Below are 20123 nucleotides of genomic sequence, written 5' to 3' on the forward strand. Positions count from 1 at the left end.
AAACTATTCCTAGTGTTCTTAAACGTTGTCACTTAAATATTGTGAAAGCATTTAAAAACAAATGCTTTAGAGTGTGCAGATACGTGAACTCTTCCTTCAGAGAAATATGTCTATATTCAGCCAGTTGGCTGAATATAGACTCATATGTCCAATCCAGCTCTCATATGTTAAAATTGGTTTGAATGCTGTGATTTTGAAGCCCACTATGGGTATGGGATATTTTTGACCACTAAATTCACAGCTATTTGAAAGTGGAAAAATTTCAACTATAGTAATTTGAGCATGTTTACTGCATGATTATAAATGATAGTTGTGAAACCGAAAGGAACCAGGTATCTGAGCTTAGTAATTTTCTATTGTTTATGCATTATATTATAGAAATTGTTTAAATATGTCAAATTACTATGTAAAGAAGGATCTGCTTAAAGTAGGCCTAGATTGTAAGTAGCATTGCATTTGTATTAGGGTTATAGCCTGTAATTTTTATTTTGCATGACATGTGCAGGAAATCTGAGTAAAAAGAGTTGCAGTTAATTCTGAAGAAATAGAATTAATGCAGGATGGTCTGATTGTGTATGATAATGGTCACATATCAGGTCATGAGGCCATATAAAATGTGAAGAAAGTGATGAATAGCTAAATTAAAGCAAATACTACTGGTAGTAATAAATCAGTTTGGAATGGTGCAATGTACCAAGTGTATACTTGAGTGTTTTTTTTTTTGGGGGGGGGGTATTCAAGGTTATTCAAGTTTCAGATCAGTTGGTGGCATAACACTTAAAATATGGAAATTGTTTAACTGAAGAAAATTACTTGGGGCATTGGACATGTAGTGCATATTATCTAGAGCATTGGTTCCCAACCAGTGGTATGCATACCATCCCCCAGGGGGTACGTGCCGGGCCATTCAGGGGTACCCAAAAAATAATCAGTAATGGCGGAAAAACAAGTAAAGTAAAAAAAAATGCAAAATTGGTTATAGAACAATAAATGTTAAGTTTGAATCACTGCTGATGGAGACACTACACGATAAATAATCAGTAATGGCAGAATAATAAGTAAAGTAAACAAAATGCAAAATGTTAGTTATGGAACAATAAATGTTAAGTTTGAATCACCGCTAATGGAGACACTTCAAAACTAGCTGACATTAGCAAATGATGATTGGTGAGGGTGTGGCTATGAACCTCTCCCGCAAACCACTCTTCTACCAATCATTAGCTATTTTAAAAACAATTTATAGAAATTGGTTTAAAAGGAGTATACAAGTGGAAAAAGGTTGAGAACCACTGATCTAGAGAATTGATGTTGTAGTTGTTGTCGAGTCCATTGAAGAGCTTCTAGACTTCGAAGGCTTCTAGACATTGAAGACTCCTGGACAGTTCTTGCATATTTCATAGCTTCTAGTACCATCTGGATGAATTTTCATGCCTTTAAAAGGTTTCATCCTTAATCTGATGATGATTGTCGTTATTTCTCTATTATCGTTAATTTTGCTGATTTCATTCTTCTTGATAGTTTGTTTTACCAATCTTATTTTTGCAACAGAGTTAGCATCAGTTAGTAGATAATGGGTGTAATTTTTGAGGTAAGTATCTTGCTTCTTTGGTTAGTCTGTCTGCTCTCTCGCCTTCAATATTGACATAAGCTGGTATCTGGTATCCATTGCAGTGTACAGTTCTTATTTTTCAAATTTGAAGTTATTAGTTGTTCATGAATTTCCTGTGTGAGTTTTGTTTTTCCATCTTTTAATGCCTCAAGTGCAGATTTTGAGTCACTGTAAATGGTTATTTCTTCTGTAATATTTATTACTGGATTAGAGAGATTGAACTTGAGAGCTGCTTGTATGGCTATTAATTCACAAGTGAAATTTGAAGCTATTTTGCAAACTGTGGTTATGATTTGCATTTACTCGTCTCCAGGTAGAGTTAGAAAAACCCTGCCCCTCCTTGGTGGAGTGCTTCATCAGATCAGTATAGGCAACGACATGGTTTATATTATTTAAGTGATGTATAGTGTCAAGTCCTTTTCTTTTATTTTCATGCTGTGAATCCTTTTTTGAATAAGGTTCTAGGATTAATCATTGTGTTTTTTTTTTTGTTAGTATAGTGGAAAATAGTGGCTCTTTGCTTATTTCAGTGGACAGGTACTCTAAATCAATCTGTTTTCTAATTTCATGATCATATTGTAAAGTAGATGATCTCTTTAGTCTTAATTTTCCTGTCCAGGCGTCAAAAGTCCTTAGTGAGATGTGATCCTGTCGTTGGCTCTGGTTTTGTTAGTGAATTTAATTGTGGAGAGTTTCTTCTGTCTTCTAGTATGTGAAGCCCACACTCTTGTTGAGCTTTTAAATTATTTGTGGGCGAGACTGCACCTATAATAATTTTTGCTGCTCTTGATTGTACTCTGTCAAGTTTTTCTTTTGAGCTAGTAGAAGCTGAAGCCCAGACTGATGAGGCATATTCTATAGTGGGTCGTGTGACTGCCATATATGTAGTTTTGAGTGTCTTCGGTTTTGCACCCCACTTTGCCTTTTGATGATATTAAACTTTTTAAGAGCTTTATTATATATATTTGTAATATGAGTTGTAAATCTCAGTTCAGTATCTCGGGTTTAGGCCTATATATGCAAATGTTACATATGTTTTAATCATGTGTCCAAAGATAAGATCAATTCCAGGGGATTTGTCAGGGTCAATTTGACTAATTGCTGTTTCTAATTCTGTCATTGTGAGGTCCTAAGTAAAGATGTCTTCAGAAAGATAGGTTCTGGATTGTATTAGCAGATGTTTTGCAATTTTCTGCACTTTTGGTCTTCTTTTTTGTATTTCAGTTTGCTTACTTTAGTGTAATGTTTGGCCTAGTATATTTGCCATCTGTTTGTTTGTTGTTGCTGTATTAATTCCTGTGGGTACTGTGTTTGAAGAGTGATCAGTATCCAGAAGTGTTGCGTTGTTTAATAATCTGATGATATTCCAGTGTTGTGAGTCTTTTCTTGGATGTCTATTGCAGAATTCTTCCCACTTTTTTTTGTTTGCAGTTTGAAATTTCATCTTCAATTTTTTGAGTTAATTCTGTTAACTTCTTTCTGTTTTCTTCTGTATTATTGTTTTAACTATTCATTGATAATATCTCTTTTGGTGATCATAGCATTGATATTATGATCTTTCCAAAATGGAACCCAAATGTTTTTCCTGAATCCTCTAGGAATTGTATTTTTTGCAGCTCTCTGTATGTTGTTAGTTGATTCTGGTAGTTGCTGATCAACTTCTTTACTAGTGGGTGTGCCAGTGCAATATGTTTCTAATAGGTGTTGTATTTAAGCCAGTTTGCTTGTCTGAAGTTGCAAGATCTCTTTGTCTGTGGTTTTTGGTCTAACTGCAGATTAATGGTTGTGATAATAGGTCTATGATCACTGATGGCATTCTTTAGTATTTTCCACTGGGTAAGATTTGCAGATTCATAATCTACTGCTGTGATGTCTAATGCTGATTCTGTACCCATTATTGTTTTTGACAGATATGCATTTTGCTTGTTGCTTATGATCTCAAAGTGTTTAGATCATCATTTATGTCCTCTATTTGTGCTCCTTTCCAGTCTAGTTGTAGGGAGCCCCCAATTTGGGCTTTTAGCATTTAGATCTCCTAAAAGAATCTTTGTATCTGACATTGTTTGACTAAGTTGCTTAAGTAGTTCTATGTTTATATCTGTATTATCTGGGTGATATGCATTGACTATTGTAATAATGCGTTTTGATAGAAATTTCTTAACTGCTTGAGCCTCTGTGTTACTATTTATATTGCTGTATGTAGTTGATAGGATTTCTTTATATTTAATGTGTTTGGTCCATAAGAGTATAGCTAGACCTCTGCTAGAACGATCCTGTCTGCCTTTCCTTAGTGTTGAATAGGCCTTTGATTTGAAGCGTCAGATTTTGATTTAGTTTCGTTTCTTGTAAACATGCAATGTGGATGTTGTTTTTGTATAAAATGTTCTTAAGCTCTTTCATCTTTTTTTTTTTTTGAGTGCCATTGAATGCTGAAATATGTTGAGAGTCCTAGTAACATATTTCTTATCGAGATCCTGGAGTGCAGTTCTCTACGCATTGGCTATACCAGATACAGTAGTATGTTTCTAATCAGAATAGATGCTCTTCATGGAATTGGGTGTGCCAGAACCCCATTAGCCAACAATTTTTCAGGGTTCACTGCAGGGTTTGATGTAACAATCCAAGTGGGAAAAAAAAAAAGTTGGAAGGAGGATTAGACAAAGGAAAACTGGTAAGATACCAGAAAGTTCTCTGTGAGTTTAATGTAACCATCCTAGTGTAAAAAAATAAAAAAAAATAAAAAAAAGCAGGATTAGACAAAAGAAAACTTTCATGTTACCGTATCTGCTCAAGGGCCCTCAAAGTCCCCACTTCTTGCCACTTCTTCCTTACACATGGGCAAATGACTTAGACATGGGGTTGGACTTCTGCAAGGCAGAGATAGAGAATTGATAGATTCAGTAAAAGATGATTTAGTAAAGGATGAGCATTTCAGAAATTAAAGCAACAAACTGGGGATAGATGATTCCAGTCATCATTCAAGAGAAAATAGCTGGATTTTGGTGATGATGGAGGAGAATTCTAATAAGTACAATTCCTTTCTTGACTGTATGTAGAATCTGCATCTAACACACACCCATGGCCAAGCAAGAATGTGCTGCATTAAAATTTATAATAGGAGATGTGATTTAAATAAAGTGATCTGAAGGAAAATGACAGAAATTATGCTAGTGGGAACACATAATTTAAAACTAAGGTTATTTAAAAGATTATTATTATTTTTTTATATTTTCCTTACCCCCCCCCCATAGAGTCACAAGACTCATTGTGGGAGGTCAGCACTAACCAACACAAAATCTGTCTTACCACTCCTTAAACTCATCCATAGTCTGCATGTTCACTGCCCTCTCAGGCAATGTATTCCATGCTCCATCATTCTCCATGCAAAAAATTTACTTCTTACCCTTTTACTCACCACATTCTTTTGCAAGTTCCAGGGATGGCCCCTTGTCCTTTCTCCTTTCCCTCATTCTACCATACGAATAATCTGCTCAGTGTTAATGATAATAATCCTTCAACAGCTTAAATGTCTCGATCATATTCCCCCCCCCCACCTCTGCCTCCAAACTCTGCAGTCTACATGCCCTCAGTCTATCTTCATAATCAACATTGTATAGTCCTGATATCATATTTGTATCTGCACCCTTTCCAAGGTTACTTCAAATCTCAGTGGCTAGATCTGAGCACAGAAATCCAGATGTGGTCTAATCAAAGCTTCATATAATGGGACCAGTACACTTTTATCTCTCGTAATCAATGTTCTCAACATTGCCACAATTCTCTGAAATGTGCTCACAACATTTGCAATATGTCCTCAGAACTTCAAATCTCTATCCACAATCACCCCAAGATCCCTTGCTTTCCCCACTTCTTTCAGTATATCTCCACCAAGTGAGTATGCAGCATCTCATCTTTGGATCCTAAATTTTAAAACCTTACATTTAGTTGCATTAAACTGATATCCTCATTCATTTGCCCACCTTTCCATCTTATTCAAATCCTCTTGAAGAGCCAAAACATCAGTACTATTACTTGCTAATAATCAAGCTTCACATCATCTGCAAACAACTGAACATCTTCTGTAGTCCTATAACAATATCATTAAACAGTAACGTTCCCTGGACTGACCCTTTGGAACTCCACTTGTAACCTTCCTACTTATGGATACTGTGCTCCCATATATATAACTCTCTGATATCTGTGGAAGAGCCAATCACCAATCCAGTCCACTAACCTGCTATCCAAACCATATGATGCAAATTAAAAATCAACTTGTCATGTAGGACCCTGTCAAATGCCTTGGAAAAATCTGAAAAAATGAAAGTATATGGCTTATCATCATTCACTGCTCATGTTACTCTATTGTAAAAGGTAACCAGATTACTAAAACAAAAGTGGCCTTTAACAAATCCATGCTGGCCTGCATAAATAATTTTACCATCATTTGTTCAATTCTGTATACGACTTCTTACCAATTTCTCTAAAATCTGAACTACAGAAGAAATACAAACAGGCCTATAATTTGATACCTCCATTCTACTATCACTCTTATGCAATGGTACTATCTTTCCCTTCTTCCACTCTCCAGGAACCTGCCCCATTGCAAGACTTTCATTAAACAGCCAATTTAATGCCACAGTCAGTTCCACAGCACATTCCCTTAAAACATGTGGTGAAATTGCATCTAGTCTCCCTGCCTTATTGACATTTATCATATTCAGTATTTGTAATACATCCTCTTCATTTAACACTTCATCAGTCATTATCCTTCTAGGAATAGTCTGTAGTACCAGGATGGAACACTCTAATAAAGTGATCATATTAAATATCTCAACTATGTCATCTGTATTGATCACCCAGTTCTAATCTCCACCCAGCAAAGTAATATGTCCACTATCAATATTTCCTCCTACTTACCACATAGTAAAAAAAAATTCCTTGGGATTCTCCTTGGATTATAGTGTCAGTTTCCTCTCATATTCTAATTTTTCTCTCCTTACAATACTAGTCACTTTTCTAGCCTGAGCCTTATATTCCTCATGCAGTTGTGCTGCTGCAAGCTAGTTTCTAAGTCCATGCTAGTCATCTTTCTTATAATTCCACATAAATTCTTTGTTTCGATACTTCCACATAATGAATAGGAATACTTCTGGGGGGGGGGGGGGGACTGTTTGTATTTCAGTCACAATCAGATCCTCTAATGCTATGACCAGGGCTGGTGCATGGACAAACTGGGCATTTGCCCAGGGCAGCAAAATTTCATAAAGCTCATAAAGTAAATTTTTAACATTTCTTAGCAGTGCCTTTTCATTTTCATGAGTGAAAATAACGAACAGTGAAACTATTGTAGTAATGTAAGTGAAATTAAAATATTTTAAATAAAATTTAAATTTAAAAACATTGCCGGTGTAGGGACACCTGTAACCCCCCCATCGGACACATCCCCTAGTGGCAGATCGGGGAATGCTCATCATAGTTTACTATGAAGGGTAGGAGGGAAATAAAATACCTCCTGCAGACCAACAGGATAGCACTTCTCTCATAGGTCGGTCTGGGGGCTCGAAGGTGGCAGCCCCACCACCAGACTCGGGTGCTGAGGGCTAATCCCCTACACACCTTAAAATTTCACCCATTATTATCATTACATAACACCTCATGGAGTTTGATGACTCATGGAGGGAGGGCACTCTACAACTCTGTCTCCACTGCTCAATCCCCCAACTACCATCATTAGCTACACCAGCACCATCTACCGCCCAACTACCATCATCACTAGTATTTTCACAGACAATCACAAACATCCATGCCCACGGCAGGATTCAAACCCACAGCCTTTTGGCTGGAGAGTGGATACACTGACTACTCAGCCAACCAGGCCAGCTAAAATAATACATAAATAAACATGGGTTCAAATTGAGATATATTTGCGACTACTTGGAACTTCTTTATGGTATATAATATTATTATTATTATTATGTGACACCTCCAGGGAGTCCAAAGACTCATCAAGGGAGAGTGTGCCAACAGCATCGAACGATTGTCCCCTTCCAACTACTAACCTCGTTCAAACTTGCTTAACTTTTCAAGTGAGCCATTAGTAGCAGAGGCTCTACCAATCGACCAACCTTAAAAGAAATAACAAAGAGATAGCCGAACTGCCTAAATGGTCAATGACAAAGCGAGGAAAAAAGGTACATGAGATATGGAACATTAAAAGTCTACATGGAAAAAAAAACGAATTAATAGATGAATTTAAAAAAATCGAGATTGTATCTGCTTGCAGTCACAGAAACAAAAAAGAAAGGTCAGGTTGCCAGAAAATGAAAGATGGATATATACTTTTCTATTCAGGGGGTAAATAAACCCAAGAGAATGGGGAAAACAAGGGGTAGCTTGCATAATTAAACCAGATTTCAAAGAATATATTACTAAATATAGAACTAATAAATGAAAGGTTGTTGACAATCACTATAGATTTTAAATCAGATAACCAAGTATTCACTGTAATTGTTGCATAGGGCCCAAATGATAATACTAATAAAGAAATTAAAGATGAATTCTTTGAACTCTTACAAAAACAATTGAAGAAGTTCAGGGGCATATCATACTACTAGGAGACCTTAATGGCCAGGTAGAAAATTAAGTAGATGAGGAAACGAAACAAGTTTTGGGATCACAAGGAGAAATAACCCAGAATAATAATGGAGAAAGAATAATAAATCTTTGCCTTATAAATAATTTAGTAATAGCAAATACTATGTTCAAGCATAAAGAAATCCATAAGTTTACCAGGGAAGGGCCCAGCAGAAATGAAAAATCTATAATTGACTATGCAGATTGTACTGAAAGTACAATCGTAAGCAGATTGTACTGAAAGTATACAAAAAACACAAGAGTCTATAGAGGTCCTGAAATAGGCAGTGACCACTACTTATTAGTATTGGAAACAATCCATAAAATAGAAGTTGAAAAATGTAGAAAAAGTAGCAAGGAAATAAATGTTAAGATAAAGAACTACAAACTAAAGAAAGAAGAAACAGCCATTGAGTATAAAAGTAAAATAGAAGAGAAGATAAATGAAGTAGAAAAAGAGATATATGAAGACCAAGATGTAGAAAGCTTATGGTACAGGTTCAAAACACTTCTTCTAGAAACAAGCAAAGAAATTTGTGGTGTATCATTAAATAAGAAACAGAAGAAATATAAAACACCCTGATGGACTGAAGAACTAAAAGAAGAAATTAAAAAGAAAAAGCAATTGTGGAAGAGATATATAACATCAAAGCTGCAGGTTGATAGAGAACTATACAACAACCAAAGAAACAAAGTTAAAATCTTAGTGAAAGAAGAGAAAAGAAAATGCTGGGAGGACTTTGGACATACTTTGCCAGCAAAGGTTGGTCGATTGATAAAGCCTCTGCTACTAATGGCTCAGCAAACAGTTAAGCAAGTAGTTGGAATGAGTAAATAGTTCAATGCTGTTGGCACACTCTCCCTCGATGAGTCTTTGGACTCCCTGGAGGTGTCATATAATAATAATAATAATACTTTAGAACAAAATTTTAAAGGAAACCAAAAACTCTTCTATAATGTTTCAAGAAGAATGAGGTCAGAGAAAGAATGCCCCATAAAGTTTATCAAAAATAAGAATGGAAAGTTACTACAAATTCCGAAGACATCATGGAAAGATAGAAACAGTACTTCCAAGAATTATTGGAAGATGCAGGACATGGAAGAAATAGAACCCTAAGAGCAAGACATGCAAGCAAAATAGAAGATCAAAGTGAGGATATTCATGCAAATGAACTGTTAGCAGCAATAAATAAAATAAAACTAGGAAAATCAGCAGGCCATGACCAACTAACACCAGAAATGGTAAAGAATTTAGGAACGAAAGCCATAAAATTTCTTTTACACCATTCAATGTTGTATAGAAAAAGAAAATTATTCCCAAAGGCTTGGAAGTATCAGTAATAATCCCTATATTTAAGAAAGGAGATAACTGTAAATGTGAAAACCATAGAAGAATTTTGCTTTGAAGCATTCCAGGAAAATTGTATGCCCATATTTTAGAAGAGAGGCTTAGGAACCAAATAGAGGATATGCTGGACAAAATGCAATATGGCTTCAAAAAAATAGAAGCATGCAGGATCTTATCTTTAGTCTTAGACAAATATCAGAGAAAACATTGGAATATGGACAAGAACTACATGCATGTTTTATAGATTTCGAAAAGGCCTTTGACCGAGTTCCCAGACACTTAATATAGCAAACTTTAAAGAAAAACAAGATACAAGATAACTTAATAGCAGCCATACAAAGCCTCTACAAAAGTAACAGAAATTATGTAAGAACCTGTAATAATAGATCAAAAGAATTGGAAACAAATGTAGGAGTGAGGCAAGGCTGTATCCTCAGCCCTCTTCTTTTTATTATAGTAATGGATGAAATTTTAAAGGCATGCCAAACAAAAACAAAAAAGTTCCACTTAGGATACAGGAAACTGAAAGAAACCAGGATTTCACACATGGCTTTTGCAGATGATGTAGTGATTCTAGCAAATACAGCTGAAGATTTGCAGTACAACATCATTTGGTATGAAGAAACAAAGAAAAGGAATATGACCATAAATATAAATAAAACTAAAACAATGATCATATCTAGAAACCAACCAAAACACATAATAAAGTATAGAGAACCATCAACTGAAACAAGTCCACTCCTTTAAATACTTGAGATCATATATACAAGAAGATGGTAGACTAGACACAGAAATTAATAACAGGATAACTGGGGGAATAAAGCTATTCTATGCAATGAAAGGACCACTCCTAGATAAGAAAGAAGTTACCCAGAATACCAAAATAGTATTCTGGGTAACGTTCAGTGTTTCTACCATTAACATACAGTTGCGAGTCTTTGGTGTTTAACAACAGGAAACACAAATAAACTGCAAACAGTTGAAATGAAATATCTTAGGAAAGTGGCATAAAAAACAAGACTATATCGAATAAAAAAATCAAACTATAAGAGACAGCCTTCAAGTTGCACCTCTGAGCCAATTCATAACACAAGCCCAAATGAGGTGGTTTGTACATCTTAATCGAATGGAAGAAAGATGAATAGCAAAACTGTATACGAAAGCCAGAAAATAGGAAAAAGAAACATAGGCAGGCCTAGGAAAGGTTGGCAAAAGGAAATTAAAGAAAAATTGGAAAAGAAGGGAATTAACTGGAAAGAAGCAAAACAACAAGCCTTGGATAGGATGGCATGGATATCTCTTTGGCAAAATCTTGATGCTTAAAAGCACAAGAGATCATAGACAAAGAAGAAAACATTGGAAAATTTCTTCCCACTTCTAATAGGTAAGGCATTTCAAAAAAAAAAAAAAAAAAATTTTTTTTCATTTTATGTAGGGGTGGGGAGATAAGGGGCATCAAATGCATGTCTTGCCCCGGGCAGCATAAAATCTAGCGCCGATGCTGGCTATGACCAAAACCAAAACTCTTGATCCTTGTGTTCCCTCCACCTAATGCTGCCTAAAACAAAGAATCCAAAAATTCAGTTCCTTTATTATTGCATGCTGTCTCCTCTGCCCAGTTTATATCACTATAGTTGAAGTCCCCCCCCCCATAATGAGCACTTGCTTTGTACTTGCCAAACTAATTTGATTAAAAATTTCCTGCTCATCATCATCTATATTCCCTAGTCTGTAGTAACATCCCACTAAATATTTTATCTTCTAAGCATCTACCTCACACCATATACTCTCAAAACCATCAGTGTTATTTCCACTGTGACCAGAGTGCAGAAATGATCTCTTTATTATTATCATTATTATAATACAGGCACCTCCATGGAGTCCAAAGACTCATTGCGGGAGATCCAAACTATCCACACAGTCTGTCATATCTCTCCTTAGCCCATTAACAGACAAAGCACTCACAACTGATTCATGGCAACCTATTCCACTCACTCACAACTCTCCAAGCAAAAAATCTAGTCCTCACTCCCCTACTAACCATATCTTTATTCAACTTCCAGGGATGACCTCTTGTTCTGCCACCCCCCCCCTTCTAGCCAAGTACTGAAACATTTCCCCTGCATCAATCCTGTAAAACCCTTTAAGTAACTTAAATGTTTCTATTATATCCCCTCTTTTTCTCCTATCAACCAACTTCTTCAATCCACACACACACACTCAATCTATCCTCATAGGGAATTTTCCACAGATCACTCATCATCTTGGTCACTTGCCTCTGAATTTCTCCACTGCTTCTTCACTTCCTCATTGCCCAAGAAACCGGACACTCATTAATCTCGGCAGATTAATCCAAATGGACATATCAAGGCCTTATAAAATGGAATAACAGCTTCCATATCTCTATTTGTTAGTGTGTTCATCAATAGCCAAGTAATCTTATGAGCTACTTTAGCAACCTTAGCAATATGTCCTCTAAACCTTAACTCTGTCTACCACCTAAATCTTTAGTTTCATCTATATCCAGATACACAGCGTGTAATCTATTTATTCCAAAATGCATACTTTTACATTTCTCCACATCAAACTGATACCCATTATCTTTTCTTTTGTCCATACTGACAAAAGAAAAGATCATCCTGCAAGCTCTCCACATTGCCTTGATTAATAGAGTTATTACTTTACCTAATTTTGCATCATCAGTAAACAGTGGAATATTTCCTTTCAAGTTATTTCCTGTAACATTTTTGTACAAATTAAACAGTATCAGTCGCTGCACTGAACTGTGTGGTACACCACTAGTTACCTGATTTCGCCTTGATTCTGACCCTCCATACCACTGTTTAATATCTGTCCAGTAGTCCTCTTATCCACATGGTATTCTCAAAAGCCTTTGCAAAATCCAGCAGAATTATTGTATAGCCTTTATCCAACTCAGCAGTTACTCTATTATAAAAAAGTTAATGAATTACTAAGGCATGACTGATCCTTCACAAAGCCATGTTGCCCCTCATACAGTAGGATATTCTTCACCCATTTTTCAATTCTCTTTCTGACCAATTTTTCCACTACTTTTACAACTACACCTGACATACTGATTAGTCTATAATTGGCTATACTGCAATCTTAGAACTTTCCTTATGCAAGAATTTTGCCCTCTTTCCACTCTCTTGTAACTCTACCAGAGCTGAGATTTAAAGAGCCTAATCAGAGGCATTGCCAGTTCACTTGCACATTCTCACAAAACCTGAGCTGATATCCCATATAATCCCACATCCATATTTACATTGAGATTCTGCAAAATTCTAAGAACTTGCAATTCATCCACCTCTGTTCTCACATCAGTCTCTTTCACATATTTTACAGCATTAACCTCACTCGGATGATATACCTTTGCAAAGTGTTCACTCAGTAACTCAACAATTTTATCTGCTTCTTCCAGCTTTTCACCATCAGCACTTATTAAGGTTATTCTTCCAAAGTCATTCTTTGTTGCATGTAACAGAAGAACACTTTGGGATTTCCTTTGTCGTGCTCAGCTATTTTCTTCTTATAATCTGATTTTGTTTTCATTACTCATGCTGCTCACCTTTCTTGCCTGACCTTGGTAATGTTTATGAGCTTTCTGGTCACCTCTCTCCTTATATACTCTCCACAACAATTTCCTTTTTTGCAGCTCATACTTAGTTAATTATACTATTTATCTCTAACTCCTGCCTGATTAAGCCTCCTTACCTTAAGTATACAATTTAATATTGCTCCTTCTGGATAACCCTTAACTATCTCCCATGCGCTACTAACATCCCTTTCCTTGCAGTGTTTTATGCTCTGCCATAGATTCAAGCTTCCTCCTAAGCTTGTCATAATTACCTGTCTTGTAGCTCCACATATATACTCCTTCTTGACAAAATATTCCTCATATTTTACAATCTTCCAAGTCAAGATCACATGGTCACTTTTGCCAATTGGAGGCAATATGGCCACCTTGATTATGGATAGCTCTTCTGATCCTATGACCAGGTCCAATAATCTCACACCCCTAGTCCCCATCATTACCACTTGCTGTCTCAAATAATTATCTCTCAGTAGGTGTATAAATTCTATTTCCTTCCTACCATATGATCTTTCTTCCTTTCAGTCTACATCTCCATAGTTGAAGTCCTCATAATAATCACTCAACCTGTACTCATTGTACCAATTTGCTGATGCATGTCTTCCAGATCATCTGTGGAACCCTGTGGCATATGGTAGCAGCCAACTGTACATTTTGTCTTACTGGCCTTGATCTCACACCAGACTGCTTCAAATGAGTAGCACCCTCCCACCTACCTGCTATTTTTTTTTTGGCTGCAATTCATCCACTATCATCAGCAGTATCTCTTCCCCTATTCTATCTTCTCTATTTTCCTTGACATATCTGACCGTCAAAATTTGGTTGTCAGATACATTTTCTGTATTGTTATTCTGGTTAATAGTCCAATACACAAACATCCTACTGATCCTGAGTGTTTTTAGCATTTTGAAAAAACAGGAGGCTGCATTCCAATCTTGTGAAGTGCTATTAAAGCTACACGGTTCTCGTAATCTCTCCACTGCATATTAACCAGCACTCTCTCTGTGTCTCCTGATAAAACGCAGATGTTGGCTATGCACAGTTTCACAAAGGGAATTGGATGTATTTAATTTTGTGGGTAGTACATGGGTGTGCCAAAGTTGTAACAGTATTTATGGCAAGACTGTGCTTGGAAAGAAGTCAATGAACACCCATGGAGGAATATGCTGCTCCCTAGTCAGTGCAACTGTGTCTGGGTGAAATGGCTCTGAGAATGGGAACTAATGGCATTTGAAAGAGACCTATCTGTTCATCAAATTGTTTTCAAATTGGACCATCCCAGGTCAACGATCATTGATACCATACTGAGATTGGAGTGCAGGGAGTCAACTGCAAGTGCTACCCACAAGTAGCACTTGCACTGCTACTCACTGAACTGTGGGTAGTTATTTTATAGGTCTACTATATTTATTCAGCATATTGATTGGTTTTTCAGTTTAGTAAAGTTAAAATATCTGATGTGTTTTTCAGTTCGGCAAACATTATTTCCATATGCTACAAGGAATTAGTCAAGGGGGTGCTTTGTCCTCATTTCTCTGTAATATTTATCTTGCTGCCATGGAGAAAGAAGCACTTGGTGATTTTGGGCATTCAAATGAAGAACTCATGCTACGAATGATGGATGATTTTCTTTTCATCACTCCCAGTAAAGAAAGAGCAGACTTGTTTATTCAGATTATGATTAAAGGTAATAAATGAGATTGTTATTATTAAATATAGCTTAGTTTAGAAAATATGTAACTAGGTTTTATTTCATTTGATTTTCCAAATATAAGAAAAATATTCCTTATTTTATCTTTTGTTAATTAGAGGCTTTAATAGAACACGTGCACTAGATATATTAAAGTAAGTTTCATGGCTTACATATGTAACAAAAATTATTTAGAATTAATTCAAAAACTCCAGTATTTTTCATCCAACATTACATGGACATTGTCAGGGAGATAGATCGTTAACTTCATTCAAATGATGAATCAATATAATGAGTATTAAATCATATGCATAAGTATATGATATTACACTATTAAAGTTCAAAGAAACAATTGTAGCAAGTTGTATAGATTTAAAAAAATTATTCAAATGAATTAGTAATTTAAAAAAAATTGTGAACAATTATAGTGATCTCTTCCCAATACTTGGATATCAGCATATAGTTTGATCGGTTAGGGGTTTGGTCAATTTCTTAGCATTTCACATGTTTCAATGAAAAAGACAATTGAATTTGAACTTACCAGAGTAAAGAAGTTTTGTTTGGTTCCAAAGAACTCTGTGCCTAGTGGCAATAGCATGAGAAGCAATGCCAGACTTGTCAGATTCCAAAAAGGTAATAGTCTTGATGTTCGTCAATTCTAATCAAGGTAGAACAGCCAGTCTGTCCAAACTAGGAAAGTTGACATGAACAGGGTACTTGATGCTTATTCATGACTTATTTTTCACGGTATTAACAACACCACAAACACTTTTAACAACAAAGATGTTTTATTAACACTTATATTTCGCTGATTTTCAACTCAGCATCATCAGAGCACAACACACATGTAATTAAACCCAAAAATAGGAGATGTGCTTTGCATTATGGAAGATACTAAGACAGGGAGTGATGAGAGCTTGGTCCACCTTTGCAACGAGTTGCCCGGTGTTGTACCACCTTGCCCCAGTCCTGAAGATACTTTCAGGGGCAAACTTTGTTAGCTCACACTTGGATAAAGGATTCAACTAATTTATAGTCTAACCAAGTGAAAAAAAAAAAATTTGGGAGACGGTTATCCTAAGAAAAACTCCTGGATAACTGCTGTTTTTTTTTTTTTTTTTTTAAACAAATACGATTGCACCATATTGTTAAAAAAAAAAAAAAAAGCTTAACAAATACGGTTGCATTAATTTGCCAAAAAATTTGGGAGACGGTTATCCTAAGAAAAACTCCTGGATAACAGCTGTTTTTTTTTTTTTTTCGTTAGAGGGTGCCAAAAATAGGACTTTAGATCTTTTGTCTTTTACAATTATATTGTTTCACTCACTCACTGTCACGTTTACATGTGTGTTGTGCTCTGATGATGCTGAGTTGAAAATCAGCGAAATATAAGCATTAATAAAACATCTTTGTTGTTAAAAGTGTTTGTGGTGTTGTTAATACCGTGAAAAATAAGTCATGAATAACCATCAACACCTAAGCTTATCTGTTAAAGGGTACTTGATGGACACCTGGTAAGGAAAGAGGTGGTAATGTTTCATTTTTTGATGGTAGGAAGGAAGGCAGTTTCTTTCTGAGCTGGTTTGAAGGAAGTATATAGATTGAATTTATGAAGAATCTTTGCTATTAGTTCTGCGGTTCCTTCATGGTAGAGTATTAAAATTGTTTTCACATTGGATTGTAGTCTGGTAAAAGGATGATAATTAGTAATAATTTTTTGAATGGTAGTTTTGTTGTGTACGTTAAATATCAGATTGCTTTTAATTTTATTCAGTTCATCTAACAAAAGGGGATCAGAGGAGCAGATCATATGAGCTCAGCACTGTGTACAAGACTCTTGCTAATACCCATTTTTTGTGATGAATAATGGTGGGAGGATAAGTGAATGTATCTGCCAGTAAAGGTTGGCTTTCAATAAATTGAAAAGTCAACATGACCTGTGAGAGAGACTCTTCAATTTTTACAATGATTTTCCAGAAGATATTGTCATATTTTACAATGCATAATAAGGTAAGTTCAAACCAATAGAAGGAATAGTAATGGAAAGTCCTGTCTCACCATGCTTAACTGTTTATTTCATGGGGCATCTAGGAAAAGAACTCTTTGACACTATATTCCCTCATCCTTGTATATGGTTACATTTTGTTGATAATATATTTGCAACCTGGTCCCATACTGAGTCAGAATTACTTCAGTTCCTAGAGAAAATAAACCCCTTGTACTCGCGTATCAAGTTTACTATTGAACATGAATCCAATAACCAACTATGCTTTTTAGATACCATAATAATTCGTAATCCCACAGGTCATGTTGAATTGTCGTGATGTCATGTCAGTGCTGTAGTGTTTGTCAATTTGTGTAAGTGTATTTAACAGTGCCGTAACGAGGGCATGGCGAAAGAGGCACTGCCAACTAGGTTTGGGGCACAAAATGTATAACATTTTTGTCATTTTTGGGTTGAGGGGGCGTGAGTTAGACACTTGCCACAGGCGCTTCATACCCTCATTACGTCACTGGCATTTAAGTTTACCATATACTGCTTTTGTGTTACATTTGCTATCTTTTCATACATGAAATTGAATATATTATTTATGTGTAGTCAATTTAAATGAGTTTACTGATTATTTAGAAAATAACATTAATTAAAAATCTTCCTGATTCGGAAACAATAAGCAAACCAAATTATGAACACAATGCACTTACAGAAAGTTTTTACAATAGGTTATAATTTAAATTAAACTTTCCAAGAAATTAAAAATATTCTTGTTTAATTCTTTATCCAAGTGTAATTGCATCTGCAGTGTCTTCACAACTAGGCTACTTTTATGTAGAAGTTCATAACTTAATGTAAATTGCCTTAATATCCCAAAATTCAAAGAGTACTCCTCCCTTTTTTCTTCTTTTTTTTTTTTTTTTGAACTGAGTATATGAGAGGGAGAATAAACAGTTTGATTACCTCTCTTTATTCAATTCTACACTTCTGCCTTATTTGGTTGGCTAGTGATCATTACTCCTAAATATTTAAATTTTGTTCTATTTTTTTTTTTTATTTCATTGTTCCCAATTAACTGATTCTGCCTGGTATTAATCATTATTTTGGTTTTTTGTTGATTAATTTTTAGTCCTATCTCTCATGTTGTTTTTTCTAGTTCCAAATATGTTTCTTATGCTTTCTGTTTGGTTCTTGATATGATGTTAATGTTGTCTGCATATGCTAGTTTGCACTGATTTATTTATTAGAGTGTCTTTAGTATCTATTGGCAACAATCAGATAATGTATTCCAAAATAAGTTCAGAAGTATTGGAGCTAGATCATCTCCTCATTTTAATCCTTGAGTTGTTGGAAAGGGATCTGTTAAATCATTTTATTGAAAGTTTATTTTTCACTTGGTTAGACTATAATAAATTTAGTTTAATCCTTTATCCAAGTGTAAGCAAACAAAGTTTGCACCTGAAAATATCTTCAGGACTGAAGTAAGGTGGTGCAAAACCGGGCAACTCTGAGCAAAGGTCGACCAAGCTGTCATCACTCCTTGTCTCAGTATCTCTCATAATGCAAAGCACATTTCCTTGCGGACATGTATACTGCTATGCATTAAGGGAAGGGCCACTACCCAGACCGGTTTCGACCTTTATTGATGTGTAATTAAGTAAAGCCTCTCTAAAAATTTGATGATCCCGAAAGATTGCCCAACTCAGCTTTGTTCCACTCAGTGACAGGCTCACCCCGTCACCAAAAAGAACTTCTCAGATTTGGCTCTACCCAGTGGCAGGCTCGCCCCACCACCAGACAGAGCCATAATCTCAGTGGTGGCTCTACTCAGAGACAGGCAAAAACCTACCCCAAGTAGAGCCTCTCATATACCGGGTGATTATAAAATAATGTCAAGTGTTCAGAGCCCTCTAGCGAGTAATGTATTGGACGAAACACACCAATATTCGGTAGACTTACACAGTGGAACATGGGGATTCGATTTAATGAGAAAAAAAAAAAATAGTACCAAAAGTTGCCAGCAGGGGAGATTTTGGCGCTGCCAAATTAATTTTAGTAGGTGTGACTAATGAATGACTAAATGGCAAATGAGAGACAGCACACATCAATTTCATGACGTTTATTGTTAATTACAAATGAGGTTCAATATGACCACCATTCTGATGTTCCAGGAACTGCATACAGTGCACGACATTTTCCACAGTGGCTCGCAACATATTGGAATTGATTTGTCTCACGTGTAATGTGAGACAAATCAATTCCGATAGGCATCTGCAGACACACGTGCGGATTAGTTGCAGCCCAAATGCGACAGTTGCGTGTGTTAATATCGCCTTTCAAATAAAAGTGCGCTTCGTCACTCCATAAAATCTGCCGCAGCCATGCATCATCCACTTCCATGTGTGCTAAGAATCTCGAAGATAAGACGATTTGTGTGGTCACATCACCAGGGCGCAATTCTTGAACATGACTGATTTTATAGGGGTAAAACTTCAACATCTGATGTAGGATTTTCCACACCGTTGTGTATGTGATATCCGTTTGCTGGGATATTGCTTGTGCACTGCTGGTACCCTGCACATTCGTCATCTCCTGTTTCACAATAGCAGTTGCAACTTATTCAACTTGTTGGATTGATTGGTTTGCGTCCCCTGCCTACCTGCACTGCTAGAGTTCCAGTAGTTATAAATCGCCGAATCAGTTTTCGTAAGTTTGTTACGCTAATCGGTCCTTTTCATAAATTTTTCATACGCCGAAAATCACGAAGACAAGCACTGGCATTATTGTTCCACTGATAATAGAGTTTGACTAACAAAGCACGCTCACGTAAGGTAAGAGGCATCGAAAAGCAGTTCGTCTATGAATGATAAGAAATCTCACAGGCTTTCCTTTTATTGCATGATCGCTCACAAGAAACACGATAATGCAAATTAATGCATTTTACTCGGTAAACAGCGCCAAAATTTTCCCTGTTGGCGACTTTTGGTACTATTTTTTTTCCGTTTAATCAAATCCCCATGTTCCACTGTGTACGTCTGCCGAATATTGATGTGTTTTGTCCAATACATTACTCGCTAGAGGGCTCTGAACACTTGACATTTTATAATCACCTGGTATATCCAGCATGGGCGACAGACCCAAACGTGAAGATACTAAGGCAGAAGCAATAGGAGAGGTCATACAGGTGTACCACCTTATTATTGAATTACTCTGGATTTAGAGAAAGATATTGGAAGT

At 36.0% G+C, this 20123-nt stretch overlaps 1 protein-coding gene and 1 long non-coding RNA gene across 5 annotated transcripts in view; one reads left to right on the forward strand and one right to left on the reverse strand.

The window, feature by feature from the left end:
* The window catches only part of LOC150108202 (telomerase reverse transcriptase-like), a 432232-nt gene that overhangs the window by 208520 nt on the left and 203589 nt on the right, over nt 1–20123 (forward strand). For all 3 annotated transcript variants that reach the window (XM_090390650.1, XM_090390651.1, XM_090390652.1), the window contains one exon: nt 14674–14890. In XM_090390650.1, coding sequence (XP_090246776.1) covers nt 14674–14890 — 217 coding nt within the window. The remainder of the gene's footprint in view (nt 1–14673; nt 14891–20123) is intronic.
* Nucleotides 1–20123, reverse strand: part of LOC150108203 (uncharacterized) — a 261776-nt gene that overhangs the window by 36763 nt on the left and 204890 nt on the right. The gene's annotated exons all lie outside the window — the stretch shown is intronic.

This window comes from Typopeltis vanoorti, chromosome 3 (assembly GCF_054136105.1).
Source record: "Typopeltis vanoorti isolate ZY-2024b chromosome 3, IOZ_Tvanoo_1.0, whole genome shotgun sequence".
NCBI lineage: Eukaryota > Metazoa > Arthropoda > Arachnida > Uropygi > Thelyphonidae > Typopeltis > Typopeltis vanoorti.